Below are 23,634 nucleotides of genomic sequence, written 5' to 3'. Positions count from 1 at the left end.
TTCATTGTAACTTTGGTGGACCATAAAAACTAGACATCTTCGATGTAAGGTATTAGAGAAATAAAAAAAAAAGAAACAAAAAAAAAACGTTTTTTGCGTTTTTCTCAAAACTAGAAAAATGGACTTAGCCCAATTTGGATTTCATGCGTCGATGTGCTACGATCTGTCCAATATTCTCTACATTTTCGGCAATGAACAATGACTTCTGAATGACGTAACAATTGAATCGAATCAGCTGTTAGCGAGCGGATGAATATTAGTTATTACTGCTCGACCTTGCGTTGAGTTGGGCAGCCTTTCCATAGCCCTGTTTAGTTATTATTGGACACGTTTAGTGGCCATAACGATCGTTTCAATATTATGTTGTTGGACTCGTAGTGGACATAACGATCGTTTCAATGTTATGTTGTTGTTGTTGTTCTTGTTCTTTGACACGTTTTTAAAAAGTCGCTTTTCTCTTCGAATACTGGACCAATTGCTTTGAAATTTTCAGTGGTCAAAGATAAAAATTTTCTCCAGAAGGCTATTACTTTTTTTTTCGATATGACGTCATCAAAAATTATGTGACTCAACGTGTCCATATATTTGAGCATAGCCTTCTTGTTGTTGTTGTTGTTCTTTGACACGTTTTTAAAAAGTCGCTTTTCTCTTCGAATACTAGACCCATTGCTTTGAAATTTTTAGTGGTTGAAGATAAAATTTTTCTCCAGAAGGCTATTACTTTTATTTATTTCAAAATTTTGCGTGAATTCTATGAAATTTGATATTTCGTCTAAAATTTTGCTGTATTATTTTTTATCCATGGGAACACGGATTTTAGTCAGTGTCATGATTGGCTGTACGTTTTGATTCTGCAAAATTCTTGCTACTGGAAATTCAGAACTTTTTTGAGGGTACCGGTAGCGTCAAAGGTACCGGTAAGGACTGATTCGCTCTGGTCTAACGTGTCCATATATTTGTGCGTAGCTCTCTTGTTAGTTAAGTTATGCTAAGACGTTGTTCAAAAATGTATAGGTAAGTTATTAAACACTTGTAGATCCTTACCACAGATATGGGCCATGAGACGAAGCCTTGAAAACGCCCGGAAAAAAAGTTTCGTAGCGCACATATGGTAACTAAATAAATTCTTCAGTTTTGTGTGAAAATGAACATACTGAACGCATTACAGCTTTTTCCGCAATCCTGATGCGAAATTGAATATAAGAGGTTCCCGGAAATTCAATAACCATAAGTTTACAACACATACATAAGAACTATGCAATTCGAGAGCCCTACAGCACACTAACACAAATGTATTCCTGTAATCCCTAATCCTGTAATTCCCTAATCCTTAGGCCCACATTTTGCACAATTTTTTGCCCTTGCAAAGGCAAGGTCGCAGAAATAGTGCAGCGGAAGTTCGTGACCACTTAAAAAATTACTTTATGGTTGATGAAGCTTGCCCTTGGCAATTACAAGGAGTTAGAAATACATAAAAAGTTATTTTTGTTTAGTTTAGTGGTTACCATTGAAAAACATATTAATATCACAAATGAATTTGAACGTTTGGCAAGCTGCACTAAATATTTTTGGTTCTAATTAGGGATGGCCAGTATGGAATAATTTACTATTCTAGAATAATTAAATACAGAATCCTGTTTTATTTTTATCGATATACAAATGCGGTGAATTACAATTTTAAAAAAGCAACGGCGCGGTGGTGTAGATCAACGGGCTAAGAGTTAGGAATACGCTCGCCACCGCACCTCTAATTACTCTGCGTGGGTTCGCAGGTTCGAATCCCATGCAGGGATGGTTATGTGCAAGAGTATTGCTGGACTCCTCGCCGTCGTTGGGTTGTTCACGTAACCGCTGGTCGGTTACGGCTTCCTCCACCACCAAGTCCATGCTTCCGAAAACAAGCAATATAACTAACCCCATACCCGACTTGGAATGGTAACCGGACGAGAGGCCGTGGTTCGCCATATGGATAAGCCGTCTTATCGGCTTTCCTCTCCCCGGGAAAAATATGTAAATCCTATCCTAATGTTTTGCCTGACCAAAATCGGACTTCCTCAGTCAATCATAATTTATTAGGTAGATTACAAAAAATATGGCATACAAGTAACCAACAACAAAAAATACTTTAATTGAGTGACAGGAGTCGCGAGTGACCTCGAAAGCAGCGACACCAACAACGCTGATTCACATTAGCGAATACATTTTATGTAATAACCCCAAGCAGTTTACAAAAAGAACAGCATAAAAAGCTACATCCATTTTATAGAAGCTATCAAACGTATTTATTTTTAAGCAATGAAGTCACAAATTAACATCTTGAGCAGGAAAACACAAATAAATCAGTTATTTCTCACTTAGAAATTTACCGGAAAAGTCAAGAAAATTGAATGTATGTTTAATATGTACATAACATAGTGAACAAAAATATTACAATTAGTCTTTTTTCAGTTTATGTGGTTATGTATTCGAACGAAGGCAATATTATTTCTAGAAACAGGACTACGACACTAACAAATGTCCGAAAAAAAACAAATAAATGATACTTATTAAATCAACTGCAATATCTAATTCACTTTCCTCTGAATTGTTTTCGAAACCCACTATCTCGAAAATCGACTTTTCCTCTATAAGTGTACTGTGATTTTTGCAGTCAATACAAAAACAAAAATCTGTGCAATTTAAGTTGATTTTGGCACAGTTGCATAAATTATTTTGACTATTTTTCTTACACTTGCAGTTTGCCAACTCAAGAACTGATTTGAGGGCCACATGCTTCTTCAGTGAATTATTGTTGGGTGGCAGAGTATAATGAATCCTTATGATTGCCAGTGTTAAATAGACGTGCCCTGGTATCATTTACATTCTTCATATCCTCTTCATACAGTGAACAAACAAATTCCTCAGCTTTATTTATTAATGCCTCGTTAACCTCAAAAGATCTTTATAGTTATAGAGAAAAAAATGAATTGAAAACCTCGATGAAGTCTCCAACTTGAGTTTGATGGGCAGTTCCAATTGCAGAAAAGTGCTAAAGTATTTCAATATGAATAGCCCATCTAAGCTGTTTGCAACTATTATGATTCTCATATACCTTTCGCTTCAAGACTTGTTTAATCCATTTTATAGCACTGATAGCAGCAGGGATTAGAGCCTGCTTTAGGTCGGATTGGTGGAACTTTGCCGTTTTCTTTTGTAGTACAGTATCTAAAATGAGGAAGAAAATCATATTTGGAACAGCATGAGCGTAAAAATACCACTAAATACTAACTAATACCTTGAATAAATAATGCATTTTATCTGATGTACTCAATGAGCGTATATTTGCTCATTGCATGTACTACAGTCCAGCAGTGTTTGCATATCATTACTAGACTATATCTACACTAAATTTTGATATATCACAGTCTGAAATGCCCTATGACAGTATGAGTATGGACTATATTTTAAAACATCAACTGTCTGTCTACAACTTGATTTCTCACCTCTCAATCGTTTCCAATGCTACTTTCTTTCCACTCCGGCATAACTTATCATTGCTTCCCAGGTTCTTGTCGACTCTATGAATTTAGATTTAGACCAACCGACATTAGTAAAATTGATTATTTTCTTCTCTTTCACACAACCGTGCATTACAGAAACAGCCATTAATTTCTATTTCCAAATATGCTGTGGCCTATATAGTAGTATAAGTCTGCTGAGTAGTCAAGAAGAGTCATTAAATTAATCATAAACATTTCATGCGAGCCAGAAAATATCGTTGTTTGTGACATATTATCTAGGTCTGGCCTTCCTTGGAGTTACCGCACCGTACCTATTTAACAACGTCTTATGAGCTAGTGCTCAACTAAAATTGCTATTTATGGTAAAGATATACAAGTGTTTAATATCTTACTTATACTTTTCAACACCTCCGTAGAATAACTGAACTAATAATAACTGAAAAAAACTATGAAAAGGCTACTCAACGCTAAAGCGAGCAGTAGTACATCTGATATTCATCCGACCACTGGGGATCCACCCACAGCTGACTAATTTGATTGTTACGTCATGCAGAAGTCTGCGTTCATTGGCCCATGATACTGGAAAAGCAGAGAAAATAGGACAGATGGTAACACATATTTATTGTAGTAAAAGCGTCTTTTCTGTAAAACGTGCAACTTTTGGAAGTGGGAACAAGGCAATATTTGTTACTAAATTTCTAAGGAACATTTAAAATCATTTTCAGGTAGTTACCTTATGTGCGCTACGAAACTGAAAGATAAATGGCCTCGGCTCGCGGCCTATTTTCTTCCCAAGAAAAACACGAGTTCATTATGACTACCGTGTTTCCCCGAAAATAAGACCTACCCTGAAAATAAGACCTAGCATGAATTTTCAAAATTGATTTCAATGTGAGTCCCTCCCCTTATTACAATAAGACCTAGTCGATAGCGCAAAATTTTTTTTTGTCTGGTCGATAGCAAGAAATATTTCCTATTCGCTTTAAAGGATTTATAATTTCTGTTTAGCATTAAATAAAATCTTGATATTTATGAGTAAATGGATATCGTTTTTCATATTTTGCATTTTGAAAATCTCGCAATTATAAAAATGAAAATAAAAGACATCCCCTGAAAATAAGCCCTAGTGTTATTTTTTGAGAGAAAATTGAAATGTGACACTGTCTTATTTTCGGGGAAACACGGTATTTCATGAAAATTACAGACGATTTATAAAAGTTAGTAAACCGTCTAGGCCAGTGATTCCCAAAGTGGGCGATATCGCCCCCCAGTGGGCGAAAACGATACAGAGGGGGGCGAAAAAGTCTGAGGGGGCGATAGGGGGGCGATTTCGCGAAAGCTGTTTTATGTTCGGCGCACTTAATTCTGTACTTTGTGTGCATTCGCAGACTTGAATCATGTGGGCGATATTCACACGCGAAAGGATTACTGGTCTCGTCTTTGCAGTAAGGTAAGGTAGTTTGCGTATCCCAGTGGTCGGCAAAATACTGCCGAAGTAAAATAATCTGGCCCGGGACGATTCACTGAATGGACCTTTCCCCGACCTTTGACCGCGGAAAATTCTTTCCATACTTTACCATTTTAAAATTTTCGGTGCTTATTTTAAGAGTGGTTTCGCGAGCTGTGGCCTGTAAAATGGGGTATTTGATTCAAACTATCATTCTAATACACACCATTTAACAATCTGTTTTTTAAAAGTACCGATAAAGAATTTCAGCCTAGTCTATCACAGCTATTTCTACACTAATTTTTGATTGCTGTATTTAAACTGAAACTCATAGAAAGACAAAGTAATCATTGATTTATTTGATTTATATTTAAATTTCCGAAAAACAACTAAATACTAACGAATATAATTCAAAAACGTGAAAATGAGGTAGTGCTCACGACCACCCCTGAAATCTGTCCGAGTGAGAGTGTCTGAGCGCCTGCGAAAGGGGGCATTGTTACGTTTTTTGCATCTTGCTGATTGGCCAATGTCACGAAGTAAACAAGGAAGTCTATGTCCGGGGAAATATCCAAACGGAGGTTTTGACGATGAAAATTTTTTATTCATAATCTACGCTCGAGGAGTAAATTACATTTTTTTACGTAACAGAATTTATCGTGAGACACGTTTAGAGTAAATTATACTATATCCTAACAATTTAGTGAACAGCCACTCGTTTAACGAGCCTACAATTTAATTATAATTAGACAAATGGAAACACGCAGAAAAGTTGATGCTGAGTGCAGGGGTTCAATAGCGCAGTAAATATTCGAATATATTGCAAAGCAATAAGGAAATAAAATTCATATTCATATTCGGGAGATTCATCATGCTTGATTTTTGTAAGAATGTATCTTCTTAAAGAAAATATATATTTATCAAAATTTCACAAATCGTGCGAAAATATTCACTTCGATGTTTGGAAGTACATATTTGTGCAAACCATTATTTTCGAAAATGAACATTACAAAGAACAAGCAAAGAAGTGGGTTTGGTGATGCCCATTTAGAAAATGTTTCAATCTTGGCGTCGTAAAGCTATCCAGCGTGATTCAGCAACAAGACAGTGTCACATTAAATGTCATTGTAAAATTTTTTTAATAAGACGACTGAGTTGAGTTCACGATTGTCGCAGTTTTCGCGTATGTTCCGTTTTTAACTCTCAAAAAATATATGCGACCCGCAAAAGACTAGCAACCCTGAATTTTGTCCTGCGATCGACATAAAATTTGCCGACCCCTGGGCCGTAGCCGATAGTCAGTCACGGCTTCTTCCACATCCGAGTCCATGAATCCAAAAAAATGGCTGGTTAATTATGGACTGGAGGCCGTGATAGGATGAGGAATCGGGGATTTTTCCGAAATATTTTGGTGCAGGTCATCAGGCTGTACGAATGAATGAAATGTACGAAAATCATTATTATAAGTTTGGAAAATTAACTTTGTTCTTATTATTTTAATGTGAAATGGGGTGAATTTAGGAAGTGAAATGCTATAAGGCAAGAGTACACGGCGGTTTTTGAGGAGGTAGGACCCTGGATTCTTTCATTTCCGACCTATTATATGGTGAAAAAGAGGTTTTCAGCCGTGCTACTATTGCTATTAAAACAATGAAATCACCTTTCCATAAGTAAATGGGGTAATTTTAGATATAAAAAAACACTCGCTGAAGAACACCAAGCTCATCTATCTCATTAAAAAACACTATAAACTATGATTTGTCTTCTTATTTGGTCTGTAATAAATTCGTTTCTGACTTTATATTTTTTTGTAGTGCAGGGGGGCGATGAAGTTGTATAAACTACTTTAGGGGGGCGATGGTCAAAAAAGTTTGGGAACCACTGGTCTAGGCCACAGCATTGCATAGACCAATTTTGTCGCGACTCGGAGGACCCTACCGCTATGGATGTTTCCCCGATCCTTAAAAATTCTCTCTACAATATATGCTTTTCTAACGAGTGTTTTGAAGAGTTGGCACCTAACTGATTTACATGTTCAAAACCATTAATTTTATTAAAATATACAACTACGTGCCGCTTACAGGTACTGATTAAATTACTTCATTTCAACTAATTCTCGTAAACATGACTAAAAATTGACAAACAACATGTAAAACTGAAATAACAAGGCAATGCTTACAACCATGCTTAGATGTAAAAATCTAGAAAAAGCTGTGATAGACTAGGCTAAACGTTTCTACCGATACTTTTAAATGAAAAGTTGTTGAATGTTTAGAATTAAAATGATGATTTGAAACTTATAAACCGGTTCATAAGCGCCGACTCAAATAAAAGTAAAAACCACATATATACAATCGTTAACCACTGAAAATTCTAAAAAATTGGTCCAATAGTTGAAGAAAGAAAACAATTTTTCACAACAACAAGAAAAGGAATACCACTTCGTAAATTTCGTGTCCAATAATCTATTCTTGCTGACATCAATATCTGGATATGAAGGGGGATGATGCGTCAGATCAAAAACTCTAAGACGAGAATAATGACAATAACTCTTGGTTTGTGGGATACTAGTGGTGTAATTCAATTGTGCACCGTAACAGATCACTTTGTTGCTATACGTTTCATACGACACATTCTTTGATAAAAAAAAACACTGTCACCACTTTAACGTGTATATATAGTGCTCAATATCTTTTCAATGTAAGTCGAGTCTGAATAGAGAGTATAGGATTGTATTCAGTGTATCGTGGAAAACTAGAAAGAAAAGAAAATACGCCACTTCACTCGGTGCTCCCGTAATAAGTGTACCAAGATGGCGCACAACCTGAACATAGTATGTGTACCTGGTTAGGGTTCAGGTTGTGCGCCATCTTGGTGCACATACTACCGGAGCGCCCTTCATTCACGTAGGCGTTGAAGCTGAGGGGTACGAGTCAGAGTCGGTCCAGGAAATTGTTAAATTATGGTCACTCAAATCTGAGACATCACATCTTATCCCTACAATCTCAAATATGTCACAAAACAACAACTATGTATGGATCCTGTTGGTGAATTTTGAGCAGTGAACTGTGAACTATACAAGTCTAGAGTTCTGGATGTAATTTGACGCCAATTACCAGTGAATATATACTTGGATGAACATCTGCAATACCTTTACAGTAACCCGTTATCATTTACGGTAAATTAAATGTTAATAGAGATTCAAATGATAATTTCCAGGGATTGGCCAATTCTCTGATGTCCTGGCCGTCACGTTAGCGAAGCGATTCATAGATTCAATACTTCTTCGCTAATATTATAATACTATTGACCGTATAAATCACGAATTAAATTGATAGGCTTTTCGATGGAATCTTAAGAAATAAATCTCATAGCTGTTCAAGAAGTTTTTTTAAGAATCTAACATATTGCTTTGGGGTACTTGGGTCGGTGAGTAGTAAATCTGCTTATAATGGCGAGATTATGTCATCCGACACACAATGACCTGCGTATATTCAATATTCTATATATCTATATATATATATATATATAAGAATTTATGTGAAAAATAATGTAATATAAACCAAAATTGTCCTCACCTGCTTTTTTATAACAATAGGTAAAGTAAGTTTGGTTACAGCGTAAAACAGCGTAGTACAAACGCTCAAACACGACAAGCAAGGTCCAGTGATTTCCCTACACCCCCCCTATAGGGGGTGAACACCCCCCCTAAAATTTTAAACACCCCCCCTAATTTTGAGGTGCGATTCCACATTTTATTTCCTAACTCAAGTATAATTGTATTCAAATATAACGACTATGGCATATTTATCAGTGTAGATGAGGGGTTCTAAACCGCAGTCTGCGGGCCAATTACGGCCGGCGTGACGATTTAAAATGGCCCGCCGAACTTGAGTGAAATAGTTTAACGAGCTAACCCTTCATGTAGTACCTTTTGAGTTTTAGATACCGTCTATTGTTACATCATTATCACAGTTTAAGGACGTTTATTTCGCAACAATTGAATTATACCGGTATCTTATGTATACGTATGGGTATTAGAATTACACACTTCAGTATTTTAGATATTTGCCGTATATTAAGAAAGCTCAAAGATGTCACAAAACAAAAACTAGGCACTGAAAACAGACGATTTTTAGATGAATGACCGCGTTTTTATTTCTTTATTGAAAAGAATCAAACTTCAGCGAATTGTCTTCTTACCAACAAAATATTTCAGTTCTGAAGGAATACAACATTATGCGCCATTATGATCAGTTGACGCGCGTATTTCAAAATTTAATTCATACAAAAGTCAAACACACATGTTCAAAAAAATGTGAAATGTGTAACAAAACAAGCCATAAGTAGCCATTCATACAATGCCAGATGAGCAAGTAACTTCATTAGTCACTATCAGTTGCAAATTACTTGTTGAAACGTAGTAGTATATATATATTTACGGTTGAAAGTCGTGCTTGTTATCTATTTCCCGGGAATTCTATCAGCTAAATATTATAATTATTGATTTTATTACATAACAAACCGCGATGCTAGGTGTATCTAAAATCAAGCTTAGAGCCTATTTTGGTGCCTATTTCTCAAAATTTTCTGAACCCCAGCCGTGTCGTCCCGCACTTTTCCTCGCTCCCCTTTTCTGGCCCTACAATTTTATTCTGCTGTGGATTTTGGCTCGCCGTCAATCAACTTGGGGAGCCCCTCATGTACATCGTTTCTTAAATACATACCATTTTTTTAAGAATACAAATAACCTAGTCTCTAATAGTAAATTATTTACCACCCCCCCCTAAATTTCGAAACACCCCCCCTAAAATAAAAAGCTGGGGAACATACTGGCAAGGTCAACAGGCATACCTTCATAGCAGCCCAAAGTTGGATATGGTAATAGTACTGGGTACACTGTAATTAAAGAGTTCTAAGACAGCAAGTGATTTAACTTGGATATCTCCAATAAACACTTGGGGGTCCATACGACCGTGATGGAAAATTTATGGGTCTACAGTGAAAAAAAGGTTGGGAAGCCCTTTTCCAGACTTAACATCTGCTATACCGTTACAGTATCCTGTTATCATTTAAAATTAAAGTTTGATAAACATTCAAATGACAAATTCCAGGGATTGGCCAATTCTCGGATCTCCTGGCCGTCACATTAGCAAAGCGATTCATAGGGCCATTTTGTGTCCAATAAAAAATACGTCAGGAAAACATAATAATAGAATAACAAAGAACGAAATGTAATAAGCAAAATGTATCCATGTCAGTGCGACCCGTGTCTAATCATACTTTGCTCTAGAAAGTAGTTGCTCCAGCAGTTCTATTTTCTTAGAAACAATCTGTTAGTCGTTGGTTCCATCTCACTTAAGTTGTATTTTGATTCAAGTTACACGAATTGATTTTCGCCGGTAGGCTATTGTTTTGTCATTGTGTCGATTAATTTGCCTTTATTACGTAATGAATGCGCGTAGCAATCAATGAGGTTGTACATTTGTACAATATCATTTCTAGCAAATTAATCATTCGAATCGACCAATCTAAGTGCCTGGTATTAGAAACTCTATCCATAAAAAAGGAAAAAAATGAAGGTACATGTCAAAATAAGGACGTTTTTCAGACATAAGGACATAAATATTTTCTAAAATAAAGACCTTCAAAATAAGGACAAATCTTAGAAATAAGGACGTTATGGCAACCCTGATTATGATACTATTGACCGTATAATCAACAAATTGAATTGCTAGGCTTGCCCACGAAAGCTTTGAGAGTGAATCTGATAACTGTTTATAAAGTTTTTTAAGAATTTAACATAGTGTTTTGGGTAATTGGGCCACTGAGTATAAAAAACGCTTATAATGGTGAAATTGTGTCATTGGGTTTGACTTTTCGTATGCATGAACTCTACACACAATGACCTGCATATATTTATTAATCTGGCAGATTATTTATGGATATTTTATATATATAGGAAATTATGTGAAACAAATAATGTAATGATAACCAAAATTGTCTTCACATGTGCTATGATACGAGAGAAATTACGTGAAATAGAATATTGAACACGCGTCTAACTTGATGTGAACTATTGTGATGCGTGAATCAAGTTCAATTGCTACGTGATATGGGTGCGTTTTTAACATAATAGGTATAACACAGGGAAATGACGTGCAACAAAATTTAAACCATAATTTAAATTTCCTGAAACTGCGTTACCGTAACTGGATGAATCAAGTTTAGGTGCTGCGTGTTTGGCCGTTGTTTCATTGATCTATTTTTAGATACAGGGCAGGTACCTGGTGGACGATAGACGAAAAGTCAAACCTTCATGGAGATTTCTATAAACTGCAGAAATTTAGTTTATGAGTTAAGATTGGTTTCTGTTCCGAAAATGGGTTTACTAATTTACGTTTTGAGGTATAGATTGAAGGGGATGGGAAGCATATAATTAAATAAAAGTCCTCGCGACTGGGAATTTGTTGGAAGCGCAGATAATGGTATCGGCTGACGGCTATTTACAAAAATTGTGGGCAAGTGCAATACCTCTCTATTATTTAGAGAAGATGCTTCTTTTCCTTGCTCACTATGTTAAAATGTATCGCACACGGTTAGTGATAATAAACTATCAGCAAAGATTTACTATTTGTTGTCAATTGTCTGCATGAAATTATTAATTTTACTTAGTTCATTCTTTGCGAAAAATAAAATCATGAAAAATGAATCCTAACTTTTTTAATTCGCATTCTATCTCACGTGTATAGGCTATATTTCCCCAATCTGGAATAATCTTTTATAATCCCTTGCTTGTTCATAAAATAGTGTTTAAGCTTTCGGTATCTTCTAATTCGAAATTCTCGACCTCGTTCCAAAACAAAATCTTCGAACGAACTTCTCTGGTTTGATCTGTATTAATAAATTTGCTTTTCTGAGAACCTTCAATTATTGGAATCTACTTCATCTTGGCTGTTTCCATGGTCGCGTAAAGTCGCTTTAGAGCCACGTGAGTCGACATCAAAAGTTTAACGCTAAATATTCGTTCACTTTACCAACTTTTTGATCTTCAGTGAACTATTGTCACCTCATCTGGTGAGTAACTTTATTTACCCGGGGTCCTTGTTACGTTAGTTGAGCCAAATAAATTGAATTATCAATAAGTGAAGTCAGTCAAGGAATTTTTAAAACTCACAGACAACTAATAATGATAGGGCCAAACCTATAGTAACTTTTTTATGTGTTTACAGATATTTAATTGAAAATATTTATTTGTAGCTAAGCATTTAGTTGTGTTATCAAACCTATCAAAAAGCGAAAATGGATTTTGTCGAAGTAATTTTCTTTATCACTCTCATCTGTGGATTGTTTGCGGAAAAGTTACCCGGTAAGATTTGCTAACAGTTACTTGTTAAATTTTGCAATACTGGATTGCAGACAATATTTTGGGTGCTCCCGAAGTATGCGAACCAAGATGGCGGACATCGGAACGTAACATGGGTAACAGGTTAGGGTTAGGCGATAATTTTTTTCCAATTTTCCTTATTTTAGTCCTATTATCAGTTCGAAGACTAGCCAAGAGCCTCCCGTAGTATTTATACCTAAAATTATGGCCTAACCCTAACCTAGTACACATATTACATTCCGATGTCCGCCATCTTGGTTCGCATACTTCGGGAGCCCCATATTTTGTCTCTTTTCGTCTTTGACTTGCAGTACTTGGAATGTTAGAATATTGGTACAATTTTGAAATTGAAATTTTTATCCTCCTCAATATTTTGGCATGTCCCCTTTTCATCGAGCTTGAGATTTACTACATTTTATACTTGTTAGATGGAGTCTGCATTACTAAGATTGTGAACGGAAAACTCGTTCAAGTTGGAGATTGTAAGGTAAATTTAACGTTAGTATTTTATCAGGCTTCTATGGACCTTCAATATAAAACAAGTATTCATAAAAACTAATATTTCTGGAAGTACCCGAATCTTTGCAGGTTTTTACACCTAATACGAAGGGTTGGCATGGGATTAAAACTGAAAAATTCATCTTGAAACGCCGATATTGTTTCAACCACCGGACCATCGTGATCATTAATTAAATCTCCTCCCTCTAACACACATTTTTATACGTGTTATAATCATTTTACTAATCATTTCCATTTTATTTTTATTTCACAGAAAAATGATGGGTCCGGTAAGTTTGCCATATTTCATGATATACTCTGTTTTCATGCTGAATATTACCGTGGGCGTCAACAAATGACGAAATTTCCGGTGTTTCAAATGTGTAGCGTAGCACACACGTTCCATACTTGGCCCACTTGTTTAACTGTTTTGAAATATGTAATAAGTGGTTGAAGTAAGTGTATGAATTTGGATTCAAACTATGTTACAGATATCTTCAGATTAATTCAAAAGAATCTTGACGAGAAGAAACAAATTCAGGGTGAGTTTTTTCTGTTTTGGGATTTTGTAGTTTGATATAGAATTGTCACGCCGGTCGAAGTGTTAATGCCCCCATGCGGTGTTGCTTTAAATACAGCTGTGAATTAAAAAAGATTTAAAAACGGGATTGAAAAAGCGATTATTTCGTTGTATCGCCTTTATTTAACTGGAATTATTAAATAAATATTTTGTCAAAGATTTTATCAAATGAACACACCAGATTCGATGATATCATTTTCTGAAAGCCCGGTCGTTGATCGTTTTTCTAATATAAAACATTGGGTACTCCCGAAATATGTGAACCAAGATGGCGGACACCGGGACGTAGTATGTGTACCAGGTTAGGGCTAGGCCATAATTTCAGGTACAAATACTACGGGAGTCATTTGGCTAGTCCCCGAACTTGTAATGGAACTAAAAAAGGGAAAGTGGAATGAAATTATGGCCTAACCCTAACCTGGTACACGTACTGCGTGCCGGGATCCACCATCTTTGTTCACATACTTCGGGAGTACCAAATAGTCATTGGCCGCATTGGTATTGTTTTTAGATAAATGTAACATCACATACAATTCGAAATGCTACCGAGTGGTTGTATATGACACACTGAACGTCACGTTTACCCATGCAGAATCAATTTGCAAATCAATGAACAACGGAGAACCTTCGAACATTTACGACTTCCAGCATTTCAATGTGTCGCTTTCGTATCTGAGTTCACTGGTCACTGCTAGGCGTAAATTTGTTAGCATTTGGACTGGGATGGAATATAAGGTCAGTTTGAGGTATCAAAGCTGGAATCCGAGTATTTGGCAAGTTAACAATATCTTATGATTTATCAACGGACTGTTTAATTAAGATAACAGCAAACTAAAACACCGCAGAGTTTGGTCAGACTTTCCGCCAAGCAGTTCGTTTAATTGGCTGAAATTTACAAACAGTGGGCACGTCAACAATGACTCATGTTTTATAAATGGATTGAATAATTAATTTTAAATATATAATTGTTATTAAACTATATTGTGACGTCACAACCAAGCAACCCAGTTCCGTTCGAATATTTTTCAAATATTCGAGAATATAGAATTTCTGGTATTTTGAGTGATAATTGGGTTCTCCCATTTCATGTAGTTTATAATAGGTAATTGGTGCGCCTCACTTAATAATGACTACTACTTTTATTACAAAGTTATTACATTACCATATCTGTAGCATATTTTAAAATCGTCTATATTCAATTGTTGCAGAACAATCAGCTTCTCTTGTCCGACGGAAAATCACATTCTCTTCCAGCGGAAGTGTGGTCGTACCCCACCAACCCGTCACCCGATGTATCGCTCACCAATGTTGTAGTTGCAGCCAGAGAAGGGTCTGGCCGTTTGTATCAGGGAATGTCTAATAATAAACCATCCGCGACCACATATGGTGTCATGTGTGAAGTGTAGACCCGATCAATACTTGGGTTGATAGTTTATGGATTGCTCGATATAACAAACAATTTAATGACTTAAATTTTATTGTAACCCAAATTGTTAAGTTTATCCCGATATTGATTGTGTCGATTTTACTGTTCCTTGCATTATTGATAATTTTATAGCCGAACATCTGAAATTAATTATTGAACGTGTGGCGAAGTCAATATTATATATTATTTATACATATTTCAAACCTGATATTCTCTTCAATGACCTGTGTACCCACGAGCGAAAATATCCTCAACCAAGACAGGTTGAAACCCCAGGCTTGGGGACCTCGACAATCAATTTTAAACTATTATTCTTTTCATGTTCCAGAACATAGCCAATCCCACATGACGTCATTATTATAAATAGCTTTAAAAAAAGCTGTTGACTCGTTAACCTAAAAGTTAGAAGCGCTGAAATATGTTTGGTCGTATTGTGAAATATATTTTCTAAAAATACGCATTCCCGTCATTTTGAGGTATTGTGGCGGATCTTTGATAAAAATAGTTGAGTAGCCCTATAGCAGGGGTCGGCAACCTTTTGTCGCTCGCGGGCCAAAATTAAAGGTTGCAAGTCATTGGTGGGCCGCACATATTTTTAGAATGTTAAAAATCGAATGAATGACCAATGAATCACATTTTATCACACAGATCAAAAGTTAAATTTTAAGCAGCGAGCGAAGACTGACCATTTGAATATTTTTGCGCCATTAAACCATTTGCACTTCAACTTTTCTGCGTTTTGTTGTCATTTGTCTAAATTATAATTAAATTATAGGCCCATTAAACGAGTGAATGTGAATTACGGTATATACTTGTTACGGTATAATATAATTTAGTCTACACGTAAATTCTTTTTTGCGTAAAGAATATAATCGACAAAACAGCTATAATTTGTTACTATATTTCAGTGAAGCGTCGCGGCCCGGATCAGGCCCGCGGGCGGTAGGTTGCCGACCCCTGCCCTATAGTCTCTAAAACCTCTTATTGTATAAATCGGCTCTGTGCGTAATTTAGCCTCATATTACCCTTAAAAGAGATCAGTTATCTATGTGACATATATGACAGAGTTCAAGGACCTGTGGTGTCGATTTGCTCGTCAGAATCCGCAAAAAAAAGCATTTTTCCTGTATCATACATAGCAATTTTTCGTAGCTTGAAACGTTGTATAGACCCTGAACACCCCCTACCTCCCATATTTGAAAATTACTGGCTACGCCTTTGTCAGAGTTGCTTCTGTTACATCTGACTGTGCATAAAAATCAAACCGATCATAAGAGAAGACAAAGTTACCTAAATATGAGGGTTATATTACAGATATTTTTATTCGTGCATTTTTGTTTTATATTTTATTCATCGATAAATTAGTAGAAAAATTAAAGGACTCGCAATTATGTTTGTTATAATAAATTAATCTCGCTTCTACTCATTATTGCTTACTCATATTATATCATTATAAACCAAATAAATTATCCATTTCTGTAGACTTGTCCATGGAAGCTTCTTGTTAAGCAAATAAAATGAATAGATTCTCATCCAATATGATATCTGTATGTTGGGTGTCTATGGAGGCCTAAAATGTTTTAAAATTGCAAAGGGAATTTATCGATACCATATATTGTTTTGGCCCTCACAGTGATAAATGAAGTAAGGATACTTGAACAATTACTGATTAAAAAACAACAAACCATGTTAAGATATATTGAGAACTGACTTCCTAACAAAATTGAAATTGTAAAGGGATTTTATGGACACCCAGTTACCCTTACATGATAATAAGTATTGTTCCGATCAATTGTGCTTTATTTGTCAATGTTCGTAACCAGTGAATCAGTTATCGCAAACCTTTATGGGCAAAGTCAGAGCCAGAGCACAACACATTCCTAAAATAACGTGAATTTAATATAAATTGATCATTTCAGAAGAATACACAGCCGTGAACGTAGCATTAGTAAAAAAAAGGCCCGTAGTATGCGAACAAAGATGGCGGACGCCGGAACGTAGTTTGTGTACCAGGTTAGGGTTAGGCCATACTTTTATTTGTATATCAGCTGCGAACGTAGCATTAGTAAAAAATAATAATTTATTTGTCTACTTTCCTGGTCGGATATTTACATGAGTTTATTATATATTGTGAGGAGTCGCACACGCTGCCAATTTCAGTACCATTCAGTGTATTGTAATTTATTTTCCAACTATGTTTCGTTTCGTCGATGCTACCAAAAAAAAACTGTTCAATGGTGTTTTAGCAACCTATTCTATCAATTACTCATTAAAAATACATACTCTGTTATTATTACGTTGGACAGCGCTACAATAAACATTCTAATTTGTTAAATTCTAGATATGCATTAATAGGAAATGCAAAACCAAGTTTACTAAGATTTCAAAATAAATTCAACCAAAATTAAATTAAATAAATATTCATCAACAATCAATCTAAGACGACTTGTTGGGTATAGTCATTTTAGAGACAGCTATATGTGGGACTATAGTATACCATTATGTCTATATCTTTCGAATTGAATAAATATTATAATAACATGGAAACTTTTTTTTCATTATATTCATAAAGCCGAGTCAAAAAAGTTTTATAAACTCGACAGAATGCAACACAGTTTTGTGTTTTCATATACCTGATTGATCCCGGTTTGCTATCAATTTAATGCGATGAATAAACATAAGTTTGTTTACTATAATCTGCCAATATCAACACATAACCAAACCATAAAGTTAATAAGGAAGACTACAGAAATTATACCAAGCGGGAGGCGTTCTGCACAGACCCTGTAATGCGCCGATGTCTGTTTTTGAATTTTATCATTCCAAGACATATTTACCCATCGCTTCAATGTATATGCATGTTAAAAATGTAAAAAAATGAACTGATACTTTAATACAGGGGTCGGTAACCTACGGCCCGCGGAGCACTATAATCCGGTCCGCGACGCTTCACTAAATTATAGTAACAAAACATTCGTTTTGACGAATATATTCTTTAGACTAAATTATATTATTTCCTAACACTTATATATTTCATAATTATAATTAAGCAAATGGCAACAAAACGCAGAAAAGTTGATGCTAAGTGCAGAGGGTTCAATGGCGCTGAAAATATTCAAATGGAATTTAATGGGATGCAATAAGGAAATAAATCTTTATTCTATTTGAGAGATGTATCACTGCTTGATTTTTAATATAAGAAGTACCATCCGTTCGGTTTTTCAACTTTCTAAAAATATGTGCGGCCCGCCAATGACAGGTTGCCAGGGGTTGCCGACCCCTGCTTTAATATTTAGATTTTTCAATTTACCATTGTGCCTAAAATACACAAATTAGCTTTATTTTTTAACTTTTTTTTTTATAAAAAATGCAAAAAGATAACGTTGCGAATATAAATCACAAAGATTGATTATCAAAATCGTCAGAGAAAAGCATAACAATCGTGTTGCACGCTTAGGTTATATATAAGTTTATTTTTTGTTGAAACAAATAAAATTTTTATATGTAAATAAGAAGAAATTTGAGAATACTATGCAATTGTGTTCGGGCAAATTAAATTTATTATTGACAGGGTTATAAAGTAGCATATGTATACAGAGCATAGATTATGTGCTTTTCATACCTTGTATATTTAATTTGTCACGTAATATCTTGGATGTCTCAGTTTTCAAGATTTATAATAAAAATATTTTTCACAAAATATCCGTAAACTATACGGCCTTTTAGGTAGATATTTTTATAGTGATAAATAAATAATAAAATAGAAAATAAAATATTTTATCCCTTAACTTTAAAAAAGAAGGGAAAATACAAAAGTTATAGCAATTATGCAAAGTCATCGATTCCAATTAATTACTGATACTCGTCTACATTTAACAACGTTTGAAAGGGATGGCGGTTAGTTCCGCGTCCGCTGTTTTGATTTATTATCGTTGGGTAGTATCGCTTTGATTTTGATGACTTTGATTTAAAAATGCACATTTTCCTCCTGTCAACCAACCAACCAAATTTTATGGAAGGACGGAAAAAAAAGAGAGAATAAAGGAAGTCGCACTAGCGAGAATTTTGCGGATCATTCTCACTGAACTGGAGACATACCTGTACAAGATGGCGTTATGTAATTAAGGTTTGTTTAAAGAAGAGGTGCCCAAAGTTTTTGAATGGGGCTGCATTTCATTTTTGCTGAGATTACACGAACAGCAAATTTATTCGTAAGACTTAGAAGTATCTTAAATCAAGAGACAGTACATCAAGTTTTTTTATTTTTTTTGCTAGGAATAAGTATTGTCTCAATTGAAACACTTCATATCCAAAATTCGAAGCATTCTAGGTTCATTTAAATTTGTAGGAAATTAAGACCAAATATGACTAGAATAAATGATGTACAGCAAATAGCAAATGTAAATATATGGAAAAGTTGATGACGGAAAAACAATATTTGAAGGTACGTTCTGACAACGATTAAAATATAATTTACGTCAGTAGGCATTGGAATGGGAATTGCAAATGTTTGCTCTTATGCTGTTTTATCAGGAATGTCCACACTAAAGCACTAAATTTTGCGGAATTTGAGATAAGCCGAACCATTTTTAGAGTCGATCAATAGTCATGTTGGTTATATCCGTATTATTGAGCACGCACAAACAGGGTATATAAGCCCGGCTGTTATCCCGCATCGGTTATCTTCCAATACATATTCTGGAACTGAAGAAAAATGCTCGATTTTGACATCTCGAAATTTTGTACTGAAATTAGGAATAAAAATGCATTCGGTTTCTGATACTGCGGGGTCGATACTAAATGTGCGCAAACTCTCTTACTTGGTGGGTAAAACGACAAGAGTACATTTGCAAAAACTGATTTCTGTGGGTAGATGAGCCAGTAGTTAGGGCGTGTACCTAGCTATGTTGGTGTCGCAGGCTAATGTATTTGCGTTCATCCGTCATGCTTGCCAGTTTGCTGAAGGCATAATAGATTCATCACGTATCAATAGGAGCTCGCACAAAGCCTTGCTTGGAATGAAGCTGAATGAAGACCAAAAATACCGCATGTTTTCTGTTAAATGATGCGAGTTAATAATTTTGCATACTTTTTATATAATATTTTACAGACGTTCTGCAACCTTTATATTAACTATGGGCAAGATTCAACAGATCATATTGATGGCTGCGATGCTGTACGTCGGCGAAGCTCGTGAGTAAATAAAGAAATCTATTGTAGAAACAATGTACAATGCAATATATTTATAAATTCTTGTTTATAAATATATACATAAACATGATAGATAGACAATAAGGAGTACTCAGGAGCGTTTTGGTGGGGCTACGGTAAAATTATTAAAGTGAGCCAAAAGTTCAATTCACGGCGCCATAAGGCGTTTAAAGGACAAAAAAATGAAAACCGAAATTTTGTTGAATAAATTTTCGGGTTGCGTCTAGTTCGCCTTTTGCCACACGTCGTTTGGTTAATAGCACGTCTTTTTTCAAGCATTACACATTCTTATTTTCCGCGGATTCGACAATCGCTATTGATGGTTTTCAAACGCCGAAGAATAGCTATTTTGATATGATATATTTTTAAGATACATTTATCCAATGTTGCCACAGTTGACAATTCTTTTTTAATATCTCAATTATCACGAAAATGAGCGTCAGTATCAGCGCCGACTAAAACAATAACATATCTAAAAGACGATTAAAAAATCTGGCGATGTTCATTGCGATTGCGTCAAATGATAATGCGCAAAATAATATCGTTTTACTGCGAAACCTTGATGAGCTAACCGTAAAACGACGCTGTTGTTTTTGAGTAAAAAATTGAGTAAGAAATTTTGTATAATTTTTTTTTTCAAACGGGGATGGTTGCGCCTTTGAGAGGTAGGGCTGATGAAAAACTAGGGATGACGAAAAATGCCAGATAATACAAAATACAAATTGGAATTCAAATCTTTAATGAATTATTTTTTGAAAATTACCTTTGTTCTTTTTAATATCAAGCTTATGAACTAGGTATACACTTTATTTCAGGTAAAATTGATTCAATCCGAACGGATAAATACGAGCTAAGCTACTACAATGATGGAGATGATTCTGTATCATTTTGTGAAGCACTTGTAGCTTGTTCGGAACTTGGCTCAGGATCAAGGCTTGTTAAAGTCAACGAGGAAGATACCCAGACACAAATGAATTGGATGCTCGAGTATTGGTAATACGTTGTTCATTATTCTGCTTATACTATAAGATTTAACAAACAAAAAATAAACACGGTAACTTCTACTACTCATCTCTCCAGCTGCTTTAAACATAACCAGTATTATTTCTTTCAGGAGTTATCCACGAGTTTGGATCGGCGCCACTGATATGCGATCAGAAGGAGTTTGGTACTGGTTGGATGGCACATCTTTGAGATACGGTTATACAAATTGGTGAGTCGTGTCCTTATTTGCAATACGTAGCATAAAAAGCTGTAAATAGATGATAACTGATTGTATATAATACTGTAAAAGTCATTAGCTCACATCTAATGTAATAAACAAATTTTCGATATGATATGTTATATATTATGTTTATGTGGAGTTTCATTATTTTATTTAGGGGTGATAACCAGCCGAATACCGACCGAACTACCGAACAATGTGTAGCATCAGGTACAGATCCCAGAGATGATACAGATGGAATGTGGCATGACTTTTCGTGTGATTTAAAGTTTGGATATATTTGCCAAAGAGGTCAATATTTTGATATGGTTGTATATAATTTTATTTCAAGTTTAAATCATTTGATATTGATAAATTTCCTAGATTAGAATTTCGTATGTGTGAAAAATGCCAAATAAAAAGTTGGGAGATAAAATATGCACAACAAGAATGTTTCTATAAACTATAAAGATTAAATTATTTAGACAAGCAAATTATTTTCAAAAACATACAATTCGAGTTTTAGATATCAGCAGCACAAGATCGTTGTCAACTGATCCAGTAATCCAATTGTTCTATTCAAACAACCCCACATCTTTTGCGGATGCGCAAAAAGAATGCGAAAGCCAAGGAGCCAAGATTGTGAGAGGAGACCAAGAACGTTATGAAAAAATTCGGCAAATATTGCCTAAGTAAGCTAATCAAAAGTTAAAAATGGATTAAGAAACTCAGCACAAAGAGGTCTTTCCTCAAATAAAATTCGACAACTTATTTAGAATTTGCTAACACACATGTTGAATAAAAACAGAACCGATGTATTTTGGAACTTATTCTAATAAGAGCATAACTTTTGTGCAGAGCGTCTTGGATTACTGAAACTCCTAATTACAGTCGCACATAAACAGAAGTTAAAGTGTTACGAATATTTCAGTTTCGTAAAAGAAACATTGTCTGGTTCTGTTTTTATGGGACGCCCTGTATTATTGTATGAAACAAAATATAACAATTTCACGTAATCAGTCTGACATGTTCCTCTTATAAAGGAGAATCTTTTTTTCTATGAGTGTGGAGGGGAAGTGTTCAATTCAGTCCTGGCCACTGGTCCAATATGACGATGATGAGTTGAAAAACTATAGGACCTAATTCCAAAAACATTTTTTACTTAAACACCATAAATTGCTATAAAACGGATGATGCATTCAAATAATGAATTCAGGTACAACAACACAAAAGTCTGGATTCAAGACGAATCATCTGACAGCGGATGTGCCGTGATGAGTCACAATCGATGGCAAACACATGAATGCAATAAAGGCAAATTTGGATACATCTGTGAAACCGGTAATATTTTCAATTTATTGAAGTTTTCTGGCTCAGTCGTCTCGAAACATTTTTAATATACCTAAGTTATTTAAACAACCTGAATTTTATCGAATTTTTTGGACACCAAATGAGATAAAGTTTTTTTGCTAAATTATTGTTGTTAAGCTGTTGATGGTTGGAAAAAGTTGCTTTTCTCGGCAACTAATAGGCTAATAGACAAATTATCAGTGCTCAAAGATGTGCTTTTTTTCAATAACTTCTTTCGATATTGGGTTGGAATCGATATTTTACCTCAAATTGTTTTTTGTATGTTGTTTTCTTTTATTTCATGGAAACACTTTTATTTGTACATGCATACAAGTAGTTGACCATTGCTTTCTTGTTATGTTTCAGATGAGGAAAGCGTACAAGAATAAATCGAAAAAAGGGACTTTGTGTTACATATATTAATTCTTTTGAAGCAGGGGTCGGCAACCTACTGCCTTCGGGCTATATCCGGCACGCGGAGTAAATTAATCCGACCCAAAATGCTTCACTGGAATTTAGCGACAAAACGGTGGCTGCGAATTTTAAATATAATTTAATTTTATAATCTACGCTCGACAAGCATATTATTGGACACAAAGTGGACCTATGGATCGTTTTGTTATTAGATTCTTATTGTTCTTGTTTTTAACTTTCACAAAAAAAATATATGCGGCCCTCCTAGATTCGCAACCCTTAGTTTTGGCCCGCAAGAGACAAAAGGTTGCCGATCCCTGGGTTAACGTAATGTGGTGTTTTTAATAATTCTTATTGTAATTAGGACTGCTTGTGGTGCCAACAAAAGTTATCGTGTCGTAAATGTATATAGTGACGCTTAATATTATTCTGTTACGTGATTCAAGTTATTGTAGCAAATTATACTAATATTAGGTTGTGTTAATTTTTTTCGTGTTTTCAATGTTACTGAATAAATTACTAGAAAATTCAAATTTGGGTTTTATTGTCTCAGATTTGCTATTTTAAAAATCAACAATTCGGCCTTGTTAGCATTTGGGCAAAATGATTTTAACACT

The 23,634-nt window shown here is 35.1% G+C and overlaps 2 protein-coding genes across 2 annotated transcripts; both read left to right on the top strand.

The window, feature by feature from the left end:
- Positions 1-12,176: 12,176 nt before the first annotated feature.
- On the top strand, positions 12,177-16,446 carry LOC120344440 (uncharacterized). Its single transcript, XM_039413668.2, has 6 exons — positions 12,177-12,316; positions 12,763-12,821; positions 13,107-13,122; positions 13,324-13,374; positions 13,924-14,147; positions 14,621-16,446. The coding sequence occupies exons 1-6, from the start codon at positions 12,250-12,252 to the stop codon at positions 14,816-14,818; spliced, it is 615 nt and encodes a 204-aa protein (XP_039269602.2). The 5' UTR covers positions 12,177-12,249; the 3' UTR covers positions 14,819-16,446.
- A 3,521-nt stretch (positions 16,447-19,967) lies between these two features.
- LOC120344442 (macrophage mannose receptor 1-like) lies at positions 19,968-23,539 on the top strand. Its single transcript, XM_078112376.1, has 7 exons — positions 19,968-20,031; positions 20,865-21,042; positions 21,164-21,262; positions 21,432-21,565; positions 21,780-21,945; positions 22,470-22,594; positions 22,970-23,539. Exons 1-7 carry the CDS (start codon positions 19,974-19,976, stop codon positions 22,990-22,992), a joined length of 783 nt encoding a protein of 260 aa, XP_077968502.1. The 5' UTR covers positions 19,968-19,973; the 3' UTR covers positions 22,993-23,539.
- Positions 23,540-23,634: the final 95 nt, after the last annotated feature.

Source organism: Styela clava, chromosome 5 (genome assembly GCF_964204865.1).
Source record: "Styela clava chromosome 5, kaStyClav1.hap1.2, whole genome shotgun sequence".
Classification (NCBI taxonomy): Eukaryota; Metazoa; Chordata; class Ascidiacea; order Stolidobranchia; family Styelidae; genus Styela; species Styela clava.
Note: the sequence above shows the minus strand (reverse complement) of the source record. Positions and strands in the feature narration are given on the sequence as shown.